General features: G+C 30.9%; 1 protein-coding gene across 2 annotated transcripts in view; it reads right to left on the reverse strand.

Moving 5' to 3' along the window:
* LOC143251914 (exosome complex component 10-like) overlaps nt 1-2,534 on the reverse strand; it is a 46,307-nt gene extending 43,773 nt beyond the window's left edge. Inside the window, exons 1-3 of one of the 2 annotated variants that reach the window (XM_076503276.1) lie at nt 2,394-2,534; nt 1,625-1,815; nt 888-1,044 (exon numbers count right to left, since the gene is read on the reverse strand). In XM_076503276.1, coding sequence (XP_076359391.1) covers nt 888-1,044; nt 1,625-1,815; nt 2,394-2,498 — 453 coding nt within the window. In that variant the 5' untranslated portion in view covers nt 2,499-2,534. The remainder of the gene's footprint in view (nt 1-887; nt 1,045-1,624; nt 1,816-2,393) is intronic. The other variant, XM_076503277.1, reaches the window with a different exon arrangement.
* Between the last annotated feature and the right edge of the window lie 11,963 nt (nt 2,535-14,497).

The following is a 14,497-nucleotide window of genomic DNA, read 5'->3' on the forward strand; positions in this document are numbered from 1 at the left end:
TCCAGATAAAACAAAAACTGAGATAAATGGTAACCTCAATGCTGTGTGAAAGTGTATAACCTCTACTTCCTAAGTCTGAGCTTCTGGACAGCCTAGTTTACTGTTTCAGATCACAGAAATGGATGCCTCACCAGAGACGACCTATGAAATGGAAAAGGTGGATACTCCTGAAGATACTGCAAAAGCAGAAAGCAAGGTGTAGCTGCCAATCTGGTGCTATCAACAGGACCCAACACTGGGTTGGAACAAATAATATTTAGTAGCATAGGTAATATATGAATAGGAGGGAAGGCTAATAGTTGTAATCTCATCCTGTTCTGATGGAATGCATCAACTATCCAAGCCCAAATGTGCAGTACCAGAGACCAACAAGACAATAGTCGGATAATTCAATGAGATCATATTCCTCCAATCAGAGCTGCAAAATGAGAGTCAATTCAACAGAATCTCACAATGCAGCATTATTGAGATTAAAACTGCTTTGCACTTGAAGCAGTAAACACTCCAATTTATCTGTATATTCATGGATAAATCTCTAGTAAAAATACTTAATTAAAATATCTTATTTTCTTGTATACAAAATATTTGTAATGTTTACTGAAAGCTTGCCAGATTTGTGAAGACAGACAAAACACATTAAAAGTTACTGCTTGTAAATTGTGATTATTATTTGTTGGTGCTAGGGTGGCTACCCTGGCTGAATCCATATGGAAAGGATTAAATGATTATTTCAAGCAATTTATTTCCTTATCTAAAGGTTTCATTTCCTGTAATTCCTAATTCAAAAAAGTTAATTCATCTTTTTATACTGAGGTCAATATAACACACTTAAAATATTTTATAATATCATAACAAAAACTACAAGTACACCTTGAATAGCCACTTACCTTCAAACAGACAGTTTTGCTTCTTTGAAACACTGATATTAGTAGATTTTTCTGATCATTCCCCTTACTAATCAGATCTCTTTTCATATGGTCATAAATATAGAGTAAATAATGTGTATCTTCTCTAGCATATTGGATCATGTCATCTGGGAGAGGCCTGTGTAATAATCATCCAATCATTCTTTTTATCATGCAAACATTCTTTGTGACAGAAGTAAAAGTAATGAATAATATTCTTCTTAAGCTCAAATATAATTATTCTCATATTTCAAACTATTTTAATAGTTCGTCAATTTTTTATACACTTAAGAATTTTTCCAGTCACATTACAAATTTTCAAGTAACAAATTTCCAATAGTCTGTTGTATTTTGTTCTACATTGTTTTTAACGTTTTAATAAAAATATCTAAACCAAGAAATCAAATGGATAATAATATTATTTATTTAATGAATACCTCTGCATAAAATTATAATGCTTAGGGGTAATGAAGGATGCTATAAACAATGAGCTTACTGATGAAACTTTGTAGAATGGACAGCAACTGCCTGTTGTGGAGACACAAGTGTAGAGAACAACATTTCAACAGTCTTCCACCTTTCATCTTCAAGTCATTGTCTACACTTGTGTCTCCACAATAGGCAGTTGCAGTCCATTCCACAAAGTTTCATCATGAATGCTTTGCCTAAACAATCTATCAAAGAATGAGCTTACTTTTGCAAACTGAAAGTTAACTTACCTGATTCTCCAGTCTGCTAACTGAAATTGTTTGTTAACATCCAACTGACAATAATGTTTCAGCAAGTAGGCTAATGAGAAACAAGCCATATTTAGCACTCTTGCAGCTTGTCCAGTATCAAACATATTAACTACATATAGTCCAAAGTCACGTTGTAACCACAAGATGTCCATATCTGCACCATGAAGTACCTACAAACAAACATTACTCCTTATTAATAAATGCAAGCTTTAGTAAGTTCAATATAAACATCACAGTATTAAGAAAGGATTTAAGCTAAGAGTTAAGGAGTGAGTGAAACTTTTACACATTTTGAACCTGAAAATATAAATCTGTTAACTTACCTCAGGTAATTTCGAGAAATCATTTGCAATTTAAAATATTTACCAAATTACTAAAAGAATTTCTACAGCATCAATTACAGTCATTCTCTCCTGTCAACATCACATAAGTGATGAGACAAACGTCTTTATCACAATTAAAAACAACTTCTCATGTTAAAATAAACATTAACAAAATTGTGCATATTCTAGCCTTGTAACATTTTAATCACTATAACAGTTTTAATATCTGTAATAATTCACAATTAAAGTATTCTCTCTCAAAATTCTACACAAAACATTTTAAAGATTAATTACCTTTATAAAAATATAAAAAGGGTAATAATTTACACAAAAACAGAATAATTATACAATAGCAAACACAAATTTTGATGTAAAAATATTATAACCACCATATACATCATATATTACGACAATATTTTAGTCACCCTGACAATTTTAGGATCTGTAAATACTTCATTTAAGTGGGAAAGTTCACTACGCAGTTCTATAGCATCAATTATATAGTCTTTTTCTCTGGTAGACAGCTGCATCAGACAAGTGAACCCTTGGAAGGAGCGATAAGAATGATGCTGTAAAATATATAAAAACAAGGTTACATGAAGCTAAAAATTCATTTAGAGCTCTATGTATCCTTTAACTCCTTCAGCATGGGGTCAGTCCCTGGAACCAACCTCAATCATTTTGTGCTTGTTAAAATTTTAATTCTATTACTTTAAAATTGGTAAGCATGTGTTTATAAAATTTGGCAGATTATCAGTAAACATTCAAAGTCTTTCATATGCAAAATAAATGATTTTTTATTAAGTCTTTGGGTTTGTTAAATGCTGCTTTTATCAAGTATTTTATATTTTTTGCATGTTGCCTATCTAACATGCAAAGTAATTTTCATTTTAAAATTCAAAATACTTCTGTGCATCAGAAAATTTTCAATAAAAAATCTCTGTATGGGTTCAGTCAATTTGACCAATCTTGTAACCACTATATAACATATGGAAATTAATATAAATTATACCTTTTCCATTCTAGAATGATCACAAATTATAAAACTGAAATATAAATGTTCTGACAAAATAACTTAAATATTATATTTATTAATCTTATTATATTGACCTTTCAACTGTGCCTGGCTAATATTACAGAAGTTACAATGATGTGGTGCATGTGCACTCACATTACTGTATCCAAAAACATAAAATTGACCTTTAGTTTTTACAAAGTGACCTATCTTGGATGTGTTTTTATGGACAAGTATTTGGTAAAATAGAGTCAGATTTCAATTACTATAAATTGTGTATATATATTTTTCTTAAGACAGAGAACAGTAACTTCAGAAACTATGCATACAACTATCTATTCTAGTTATGACCTTTGTACTTATTGCTACTTGTCTTAGCTTGCTAAGCTTTAAAAAATGTGCACGGGGTGCATGTGAAACAAATTGTTTTTAGGTTTTATATATACATTTAACTAATCAAAAAACCATAAATGACTTCATTGATACCACAGAATTCCATGGTAGTTTATCACATTTAATAACAATCTGTATTTGAATCTAAAAAATAATGAAATCTTAAAGTAACTAAAAATTAAACTTACCAGCTCAAAGTTTGTCTCGAAAGAGGACGTTACATTTCACATAGTTCAGTATACTACTTACGGGATGAATGGATCAACAATAAACCTTTTATTATAGTACTTTAAAACAATTTTTCAAACAGCAGAACTTCAACAATTTTCAACCCGGTTACGGGGTTGGTCAAATTGATCAACTTCATAGGAAGCTAGGATATCAAAATATAAAGTTTCATTGAGAAAGAAAACAACCCATTTCCAATTCATTTAGGAGGTTTTACAAATTATACAAATGAAATTTGACACTTTGTCAGATGAAAAAAGTATTTTTAATCTTAACATGAAAATAGGAACAGATAACACTTTAATTCTATTCACTCAAAGATATTTTTAGTAAAAATACTTCATTAAAAATTAGAACTTTTTTTCACAAAATAGTCTTAGTATTTATTAAAAGCTTGTATAATTTTATGAAGATATATAAAACATAATGGAAGTTACAGTAGGAAACTATTAAGGTAGATGTGGGTCGCAACTTGGTTGGTTTGACTAAGTCCATAACTAAAATGTTAACAGCTACGCTTATGTCTATATTCTTCTAGATGTGCAACATTTCCTCATTATGTGTGGCTAAATAAATAATTAGAGAGTAAGAGGGCAAAATTTTCTACACAGAGGGTTGAGATGGTTGAGTTTTCCAAAATAGAACTGTAGAAAAGTGGAGAATGAGATATCCACACAAAAAATTGGGAGGCAAATAATGACAGGTGAAGATTTTATGTTCTGTACTCATAACTGTTCTTTAGGCTTAGTTATAATTGAACTTACAGTGAGATTGTAAGATAAACTAAATACTTTGTTATATTTAACAAATAGTCTTAAAACTAATTAATTGTCATATTTAGGCTTAACAGTGTTAACAACAGCCTACTGGTATTTAATCATAGTACTAAGTGTTTATTCTAATTTTAAAAATAGTACAATGGTTAAGACTAGTTTGGGGTCTAAGCATTCCCAGCTTGTTAGATGCAATGAATGAGTTTTCTTTAGGAATTCTGGACCACTACACACCTTTACAGAAGCTAAGATTGTATGTTCAATTTGTAGGTTGGAAGAAATGATAGAGGCTATCCTATTTAAATAGAAGAAGTATAAACTGTGTATCTCCTGCTGTCATTTCCCATCAGCTATGATTAACAATGACATTCAGTAAGTTAGGGTAGTATTAGAATTAAAAGTGGTGAGATACATCAGCTACGATTAACAATGACATTCAGGAAGTTAGGGCAGTATTAGAGTTAAAAGTGGTGAGATACATCAGCTACGATTAACAATGACATTCAGGAAGTTAGGGCAGTATTAGAATTAAAAGTGGTGAGATACATCAGCTACGATTAACAATGACATTCAGTGAGTTAGGGTAGTATTAGAATTAAAAGTGGTGAGATACATCAGCTACAATTAACAATGACATTCAGTAAGTTAGGGTAGTATTAGAATTAAAAGTGGTGAGATACATCAGCTACGATTAACAATGACATTCAGTAAGTTAGGGTAGTATTAGAATTAAAAGTGGAGAGATACATCAGCTATGATTAACAATGACATTCAGTAAGTTAGGGTAGTATTAGAATTAAAAGTGGTGAGATACATCAGCTACGATTAACAATGACATTCAGTGAGTTAGGGTAGTATTAGAATTAAAAGTGGTGAGATACATCAGCTATGATTAACAATGACATTCAGTGAGTTAGGGTAGTATTAGAATTAAAAGTGGTGAGATACATCAGCTATGATTAACAATGACATTCATGAGTTAGGGTAGTATTAGAATTAAAAGTGGTGAGATACATCAGATACGATTAACAATGACATTCAGGAAGTTAGGGCAGTATTAGAATTAAAAGTGGTGAGATACATCAGCTATGATTAACAATGACATTCAGTAAGTTAGGGTAGTATTAGAATTAAAAGTGGAGAGATACATCAGCTATGATTAACAATGACATTCAGTAAGTTGGGGTAGTATTAGAATTAAAAGTGGTGAGATACATCAGCTACGATTAACAATGACATTCAGTGAGTTAGGGTAGTATTAGAATTAAAAGTGGAGAGATACATCAGCTATGATTAACAATGACATTCATGAGTTAGGGTAGTATTAGAATTAAAAGTGGTGAGATACATCAGATACGATTAACAATGATATTCAGTAAGTTAGGGTAGTATTAGAATTAAAAGTGGTGAGATACATCAGCTATGATTAACAATGACATTCAGTAAGTTAAAAAGGGTTGTATCAGAGTTAATTGTAAAGACCCTAATCTGCTGAACAACAAATTTCAGCCCTTGACTTATGTAGACAATAAGCTGTAAGAGGGAGGGAAAGCAAAGTAGGATATGAGTTATGAACTTAAAAATGTTATAGTTATAGGTGGTTCCTTGTCACTAGCATGTGGACAGAATAGTCTCTGGGGTCAATAGTGCAAGGATATAGTGAAGTGGACTGGCAACAAGGCAGTTTCTGTTTTACACGTAGGGGCTAACAATACAAGAAAGAACAAGCCAGAGGGGATAATTAATGAAAGTATTTAAAAATAAAGGCCACAGGTTAATCCTATCAGGAATACTGCCAAGAATTAATAGTAAAGATAAAAGTTTGAGTAAATCACTAGAGCTAAATGATAGGCTGAAAATAATATTTACAAATGAGCAGATTAGCTGGTTGGACTTGTAGGATCAGATCAGCGGAAAGAGTAGAATTGGATGGTTTCACTGAAGTAGAAAAAGGTCTGACATGTTTGGAAGGACTATTAACTCAGCTTAAAGGAAAATTTTAAACTAGGACTAGATACTGGTGAGGGCCAAGATAAACTAAATGAAACAAAATTGAGATGTAGAGGAATGTCAAGCAGAAGAAATCAGTATTACCAGTCGTTATAAGTTTGTTATTTTTGTAATGCTAGAAGAATGAGAAATAAAATGATTACTTTAGGGCACTGGTAGGTAAAGATTTTATATGTAATGGCAATATCTGAAACATGGCTAAATCTAGATAATTTTGATAAAATTTCTTTAAAATACATGATTATAGATTATTTAATATGAACAGAGTAGTAAAGTGAGGCGTTGTGGCTCTAGTAAGTAAAATGTGTATTACATCCTGCCAAATTTTAGAATATTAAGGATAGCTACAAGAGGGTTCAGTCCATTTGGGTTTCTGTTAGCATATAACAAGGGAAAAAGCTCCTATAAGAATTTGTTACAGACAACCAGATGAAATTACTGAGAAACTGTACTGTGAGATTAAGATTTCAGCTGTTAATGAAGTCATAATTATGGGTGGTTTTAATTTCAGGCATACTGACTGGGAAATGCCAGAGTTGAACCATGATGAAAAAAGGTTTTGGAAACTGTTCAAAATAGATTTCTTCAATAATTGGTCAACAAACCTACCAGAGATAATGCTATTTTAGATTTATTGTTAACTTGTAACACAGAAATGGTCTGGAGAGTGAAAATTGGGTCTAGATGCAAGTGATCATTGCTGCATTAAATTCAATGTTTTACTGCATATAAAAATCAGGAATAATGGTAACTGATTCCAAATTAAAAAAAAAAAAAATTGAAGTGATGCAACAAGTATTATCTATTGTGAACTTGGCAACTAAGTTATTTGTAGATACTGAGCAAATGTGAAAATATTTTTCAATATTCAACACAAATACATTTCTTACAGAAAGAAATGGGTAGCTGCAAGTAAAAAAAAACAGGTTGGCTCACAAAGGGTACAAGAGGTAAAATTCAATAAAAGATTATAAACTTAACAATTTTAATTCAACTGGTAGATTACAGAATGTCGGGCCAGTTAAGTCAATCAGGATTTTGGTACATCCAAAAAGATCTATGAGAAAAGGATGAATGATAAAAATTAATAGTAAGGATATTTTTAAGCACATTAGAGAAAAACAAAATGTTATGACAGAGATAAGACCACTGAGAGATGATAAAGGGAGGCCTATATCTGATGATCATGAAATAGTTATTTTATTAAATAACTTTTAATAAAAAAAAGCAGAAAACTGCTTTTTCTTCAGTTTTTACTGATGAAGACTTATGCAGTAATCCTCATCTTAAGCAATTCACAGATGAAACAAAGTTACACAATAAAAATGCATAAATTCTCACATTTTTATAATAAAATTGGGATGGTTAAAATATAAGACTCCAGGACCAGATAATATTTCCCCAAGTTTTTTAAGATAGATCAAGAACTGTATATGTGAGTCACCTGACACTTTTTTGTAAATCTCTGAATAATGGACAAGTACCAACAGCTTGAAAATCAGCTGTCACTCCAAAATTCAAGGGAGGTAACACAAGTTGCCCCACTAATTATAGGCCAATTAGTCTTAAATCAATCATGAGAAAAATTTTGGAAAGTCTGATAAAAGATACTTAGTAAAGTCATTTAACAAAATTTACATTTTTTTTTCGATAGTCAACATGGTTTCACTAAGGCAAAACCATGTGTCACAAATCTTTGGACATGCTTTGAAAATGTTACTGTATATGCAGGTGAGGGTAAGAGTATAGATTTGGCTTGTAAAGAAACTAATCTCTATAAATGTGGAGAATAAGTTAACTAACTGGATAGGAGAGTGGCTTAATGGAGAAATGCAGCGTGTTATAAACGGAATTCAGTCAAACTCGATTAATGTCACAAATGAGGTACTTCAAAATTCAGTCTTAGGACATTTGATCTTTTTAATTTACATCAATGACACAGATGAAAAAAATGATGAATATATTACTCAAATGTGCAGATGATATTAAGGTCTTGTGTGTTGCTAGCTGTGAACTGGATGCTGCTGACTTACAAAAGAATTTAGATCATGCAGTAAATTGGAAAATATACGGCAGATGGTTTATAATTAAAATAGCTGCAAGATAATGCATCTGGGTTATCCTAATATGAATTATAAGTATAATTTGGATGGGAATAACCTTAACAGTTTTATTAGGGAAAGGAATCTTGGTGTAATGGTTGACTAGTCTCTAAAGCCATCCAAGCAGTGTGCTGTTGCTAGTGGTAGGACAAATGGGATTTTTTGGTTGTATCCACAGAAATATTGAAACTTATAAAGAAGTTATAATTTCTTCATACAGGTCACTGGTTAGGCCACATTTTGAGTACTGTATTCAGACTCAGGTTCCTCACCTTAATGAAGAAACTGAATTGTTGGTTACGTTTCAGAGAAGCATTACAAAAATGTTATCTGGGACAGGAGAAGCTGTCATAAAAGGAGATGAAAAAATGTTATTTGGGACAGAGAAGCTGTCATAAAAGGAGATGATATTAAGGTCCTTAAGATTGTTTCTCTTGAAAAAGAAGAGTTAGAAGGAATCTGATTGAAGCATTGTAAAAAAAGTTGATAATGTTGATATAAACATTTTTCATACTTATCAGTGAGGGTTATAAAACTAGGAGACACACAGATTTAAGCAGGTAGAAGCTGTCTTCAGTTAAGACAATGTTATTTTTCCAACAGGGTGGTTGACCTATGGAATTGTTGCCTTCATATATTGTGGAGGCAGTAAGTTTAAAAGATAGCTTGATAGCTACATAAATTATAAGAGATGGCTTTAATGTTTTTTCATTTAATAGTTTTAGTTTAACTTAGAGGATGGGACAGCAAAAATGTACACAGTTCCCTTGTTGTCCCTAAACACTGTTATATTAAAATAATTTAGATAAGCAAATCAGCAAGTTACATGCAAATCACAGTTAATATATAGTAAGTGAAGTGGCATTAATTGTAATTACATTTTCACTGGGAACACAGAGTTAGAATGATGCCAATGAATACTATCTTCTTTTGAGAAGAATGTATAAAACATTAAAAGCTTAAAGCTTGAATACACTTAAAATAGGCATTATTAGTTAGGATATTGTGCTATACTAATTGGTATAACATGAAACAAAGTAGTTTATAACATTTTGAATGCAAGTGACTAAAGATTTATTTTATGTGCAGAAAACAATATCTGGCAAGAAAGAGTTAATTTTACATATTCAAATTCTCTGATTTTTTCTTGTGTGAGAGAACCACATTTTCTGTCCTTTGTTTAGTGTAACAGTTTTTTTTCAAGTACTGTATAACTTGTCACACAATGTAAAAAAAAATCAAACATATGTAAAACACTGCAACAATATAAAGAACAACAATGCCTTTTGATAAGTTTTAGTACAACTTAATGTTTGAAACTTACTCTTCTATGTTATCAACAATATAAAGAACAATGCCTTTTGATAAGTTTTAGTATAACTTAATGTTTGAAACTTACTCTTCTATGTTATCAACAATATAAAGAACAACAATGCCTTTTGAAAAGTTTTAGTATAACTTAATGTTTGAAACTTACTCTTCTATGTTATCAATAATATAAAGAACAACAATGCCTTTTGATAAGTTTTAGTATAACTTAATGTTTGAAACTTACTCTTCTATGTTATCAACAATATAAAGAACAACAATGCCTTTTGAAAAGTTTTAGTATAACTTAATGTTTGAAACTTACTCTTCTATGTTATCAACAATATAAAGAACAACAATGCCTTTTGATAAGTTTTAGTACAACTTAATGTTTGAAACTTACTCTTCTATGTTATCAACAATATAAAGAACAACAATGCCTTTTGATAAGTTTTAGTATAACTTAATGTTTGAAACTTACTCTATACTGTTCTTACTTCTATATTTAACATACATTTGTGCTGTTTCTAGAGCTGAGTAGTGTTACTAGCACATTTAATGTAGTGCTTACTGTTCTCACTTCTATATTTGACATACATTTGTGCTGTTTCTAGAACTGAATTGTATTACTAGCACATTTAATGTAGTGGTTACTGTTCTCACTTTTATATTTAACATACATTTGTGCTGTTTCTAGAGCTGACTAGTGTTACTAGCACATTTAATGTCGTGCTTACTGTTTTCACTTCTATATTTAGCATACATTTGTGCTGTTTCTAGAACTGAATAGTGTTACTAGCACGTTTAATGTAGTGTTCACTGTTCTCACTTCTATATTTAACATACATTTCTGCTGTTTCTAGAGCTGAGTAGTGTTACTAGCACATTTAATGTGGTGGTTACTGTTTTCTCACTTCTATATTTAATCATACTTTTTGTATTTCCTGACTTTAACATTTTTATAACAACCATTTATTCATCCTTAAAAAGAAACTTATTTCCGTATTTAACTTTATAAGTCATTATAGTTTAAATGGTCATAGAAAATCTTACCTACTGTATGTATTAAGTGAATGATAACATATAACAGTTCTTTCTATTTCTAGCAAAGTTCTTTAACATAACCATTTAGCTATAACTGAATACGTCCCCGAGTGGCCCAGCGGCATGTCTGCGGACTCCCACTGCTAGGAAACGTGTTTCGATACTCGTGGTCAGCAGAGCACGTGATAGCCTATTGTGTAGCATAGTGCTTAATTTCGAGCAAACAGGTGAACATAAGAAATCAATAGCTTACTGTTTAACCAATCATCATAAAAAACCATTTAAAACACCAACATTTACCACACACTTGAAGTACTATAAATTAAAATTCACAAATCTTTACAGTTTTAATGTTCAGATATAACTCAACCTTTCTCCCTATTATAATCAAAACTTCTGTAACCATTCATACATATATTATTTTAGTTTCTATCTATAAGTCACTAACATCATGGAGATCATTCTGACTCATTATGACGCGTTCAGCCCAATACCAAAAAGTAACTTTAAAACAGCTCAGCTGGCATTTGAAATAAAAGACATCGAGATGTGTTTACATTATTCTGAAAGAGTTTTAACTCAAATTATTCGTACTTAGAATAATAGAAGTTTTTCACGTTTATTTTTTCCTGTGTATAACACATTTACTATTTATCTTTATAAAATAATACTTTGAAATAAAAACGAAACGTGCAACAAAGATTTATTATATTGTCCAATGAAGTATGTATTTGTTAACAAATCAGAAATTCTCTTGCACTATAACAAACTTATTGAATGGCATGGGTATACTTAGTTTTATATAAACGACAATGTACAATCAATGTACTTTACAACACTCGGTAAAAAGGTGGGACTGTGTCACTTGGCTTAGAGTAATTTTTTTCACAATGAGAGATCGATTCAATTTTACTTTAATGTTTACTTAGACTTGTAATATATATTATACATGAGATTTCTTTATGCACTCGAAGGGTAACAACTTAGATAGTTCAGTCTACATTATAATTATTATTCCAAATACCTATGTTATAATGTTTCAAAACTTGCACATTTTGAGAAACCTCATTTTAAGTGTCGTTATAATAAAGAATTTATAAAGGCCTATAATGGAGTGAATAGTTTATGGACATCCTGTATAACCAAACGACAATTTTAAATACTGTATGTTGTGATCATTGATACCCGCATAACAAAGCCAGTTTTGGGTTTACCAAGTCTATTTAACAATATATACTGAATTTTTTTTCAGTGAACAAAGTCATACAAACACTAAAGTACATTCAATATTTGATGAACATTTCAGTTGTATACATTTTTATTCAATTAGATTCCATAAACTGATCATTAATGTTTTAAACATATGCATGTAAGTAAAATCACAAATTCTAAATAAGATTGATGACATACGAAACATTTATTTAAAAATTTCAACACGAACATTTATGATTAAACAAAGATTAACACAATTAAGTTTATCAAGTCTTATCAATGAAACTGTGAGATAAGGTAGAGAAAGATGAACTTCATCCAAGATTTATCAAAAATATTTGAAAGATTCCCGGAACAAGCAAAAGATGTGAAAGTTCTTGACAAAACGCCCCCCGCTAGTGCAGCGGTAAATCTACGGATTTGCAACGCTAAAATCAGGGGTTCGATTCCCCTCGGTGAGCTCAGCAGATAGCCCCATGTGGCTTTGTTATAAGAAAACACACACACACACTCTTGACAAAAAAATTCATTATATTGCTTCTTATGATATAATACCATAAAAGACATCTGAAAGAAAGAGTGATATGAATGAAACTTAGTGGTTAGCACTATCAAATACTATAACGCCAAATGACAGCAATCTGTAGAAACTTATTGGTTAGCACTATCAAATACTATAACGCCAAATGACAGCAATCTGTAGAAACTTATTGGTTAGCACTATCAAATACTATAACGCCAAATGACAGCAATCGCTAGAAACTTATTGGTTAGCACTATCAAATACTATATTCTATTCTGGGATTGTTGATCTCCGTATGTCTCTAGAACGATTTTTCAAACATAAATTCATTGTTAAAGTTACTTTATATTAATAACATCACTCATGTTTTAATTTCTCTATATTTCCTGTACACAGCATCACTCATGTTTTAATTTATCTATATTTCCTGTATATTACGTCACATTTTCCCACCACCTTTGGCAATATTTTTATTTTAATCTTATTTGTTATTCATAATTTTATCTTTATAAAGACTGGCTAACATTGTTATAAATATTATCACACTTCAAGTCTTTTACATACTGTACACTCATCTTTAGAACAAACTAAACTTGATACTTTAGATTATGATTGGCTAGTTCTCCAAGACAATTCAGCTTAAACACTTGGTTTATATGACGTCGACATCCTTGACTATATATGTCACCACACTGGTTACCCACACACCTTATTACGAACCTTCATAGTCCCGCATGGCGAGGTGGTTAAGGCACTCGACTCATAATCCGAGGGTCGCAGGTTCGAATCTCCGTCACACCAAACATGCTCGCCCTTTCAGCCGTGGGGACGTTATAATATAACGATCAATCCCACTATTCGTTGATAAAAAGTAGACCAAGAGTTGGCGGTGGGTGAAGATGACTAGCTGCCTTCCCTCTAGTCTTAAACTACTTTCAAAAGAAACCAAACAAAAAACACGTTAATAAAACAAGCCCACATCACATCTTAACCACAAGCGGGACGAAGAAGAATTGCTTAACATTCAAACGCCCTTGATTATTAATTATTTCTGCTGAATGTTTTTAATGTTTTCAGTTACAGTTTTTATTTCAAAATCTGAATCATTATCACAACAAACTGTATTACACAATGTTTTCAGTTACATAATCTGTATCATCATCATAATAAACTGTATTACACAATGTTTTCAGTTACAGAATCTGTATCATCATCATAATAAACTGTATTACACAATATTTTGAGTTACAGAATCTGTATCATCATCATAATAAACTGTATTACACAATGTTTTCAGTTACAGAATCTGTATCATCATCATACTAAACTGTATTACACAATGTTTTCAGTTACAGAATCTGTATCATCATCATAATAAACTGTATTACACAATGTTTTCAGTTACAGAATCTGTATCATCATCATAATAAACTGTATTACACAATGTTTTCAGTTACAGAATCTGTATCATCATCATAATAAACTGTATTACACAATGTTTTCAATTACAGAATCTGTATCATCATCATAATAAACTGTATTACACAATGTTTTCAGTTACAGAATCTGTATCATCATCATAATAAACTGTATTACACAATGTTTTCAGTTACAGAATCTCTATCATCATCATAACAAACTGTATTATACAATGTTTTCAAATAGAGAATTTATATCATCATCATAATAAACTGTATTACACAATGTTTTCAGTTACATAATCTGTATCATCATCATGATAAACTGTATTACACAATGTTTTTAGTTACAGAATCTGTATCATCATAATAATAAAATATGTTACACAATGTTTTCTGTTACAGAATCTGTATCATCATCATAATAAACTGTATTACACAATGTTTTCAGTTACAGAATCTCTATCATCATCATACTAAACTGTATTACACAATGTTTTCAG

The sequence above is a fragment of the Tachypleus tridentatus genome, chromosome 6 (assembly GCF_004210375.1).
Source record: "Tachypleus tridentatus isolate NWPU-2018 chromosome 6, ASM421037v1, whole genome shotgun sequence".
NCBI lineage: Eukaryota > Metazoa > Arthropoda > Merostomata > Xiphosura > Limulidae > Tachypleus > Tachypleus tridentatus.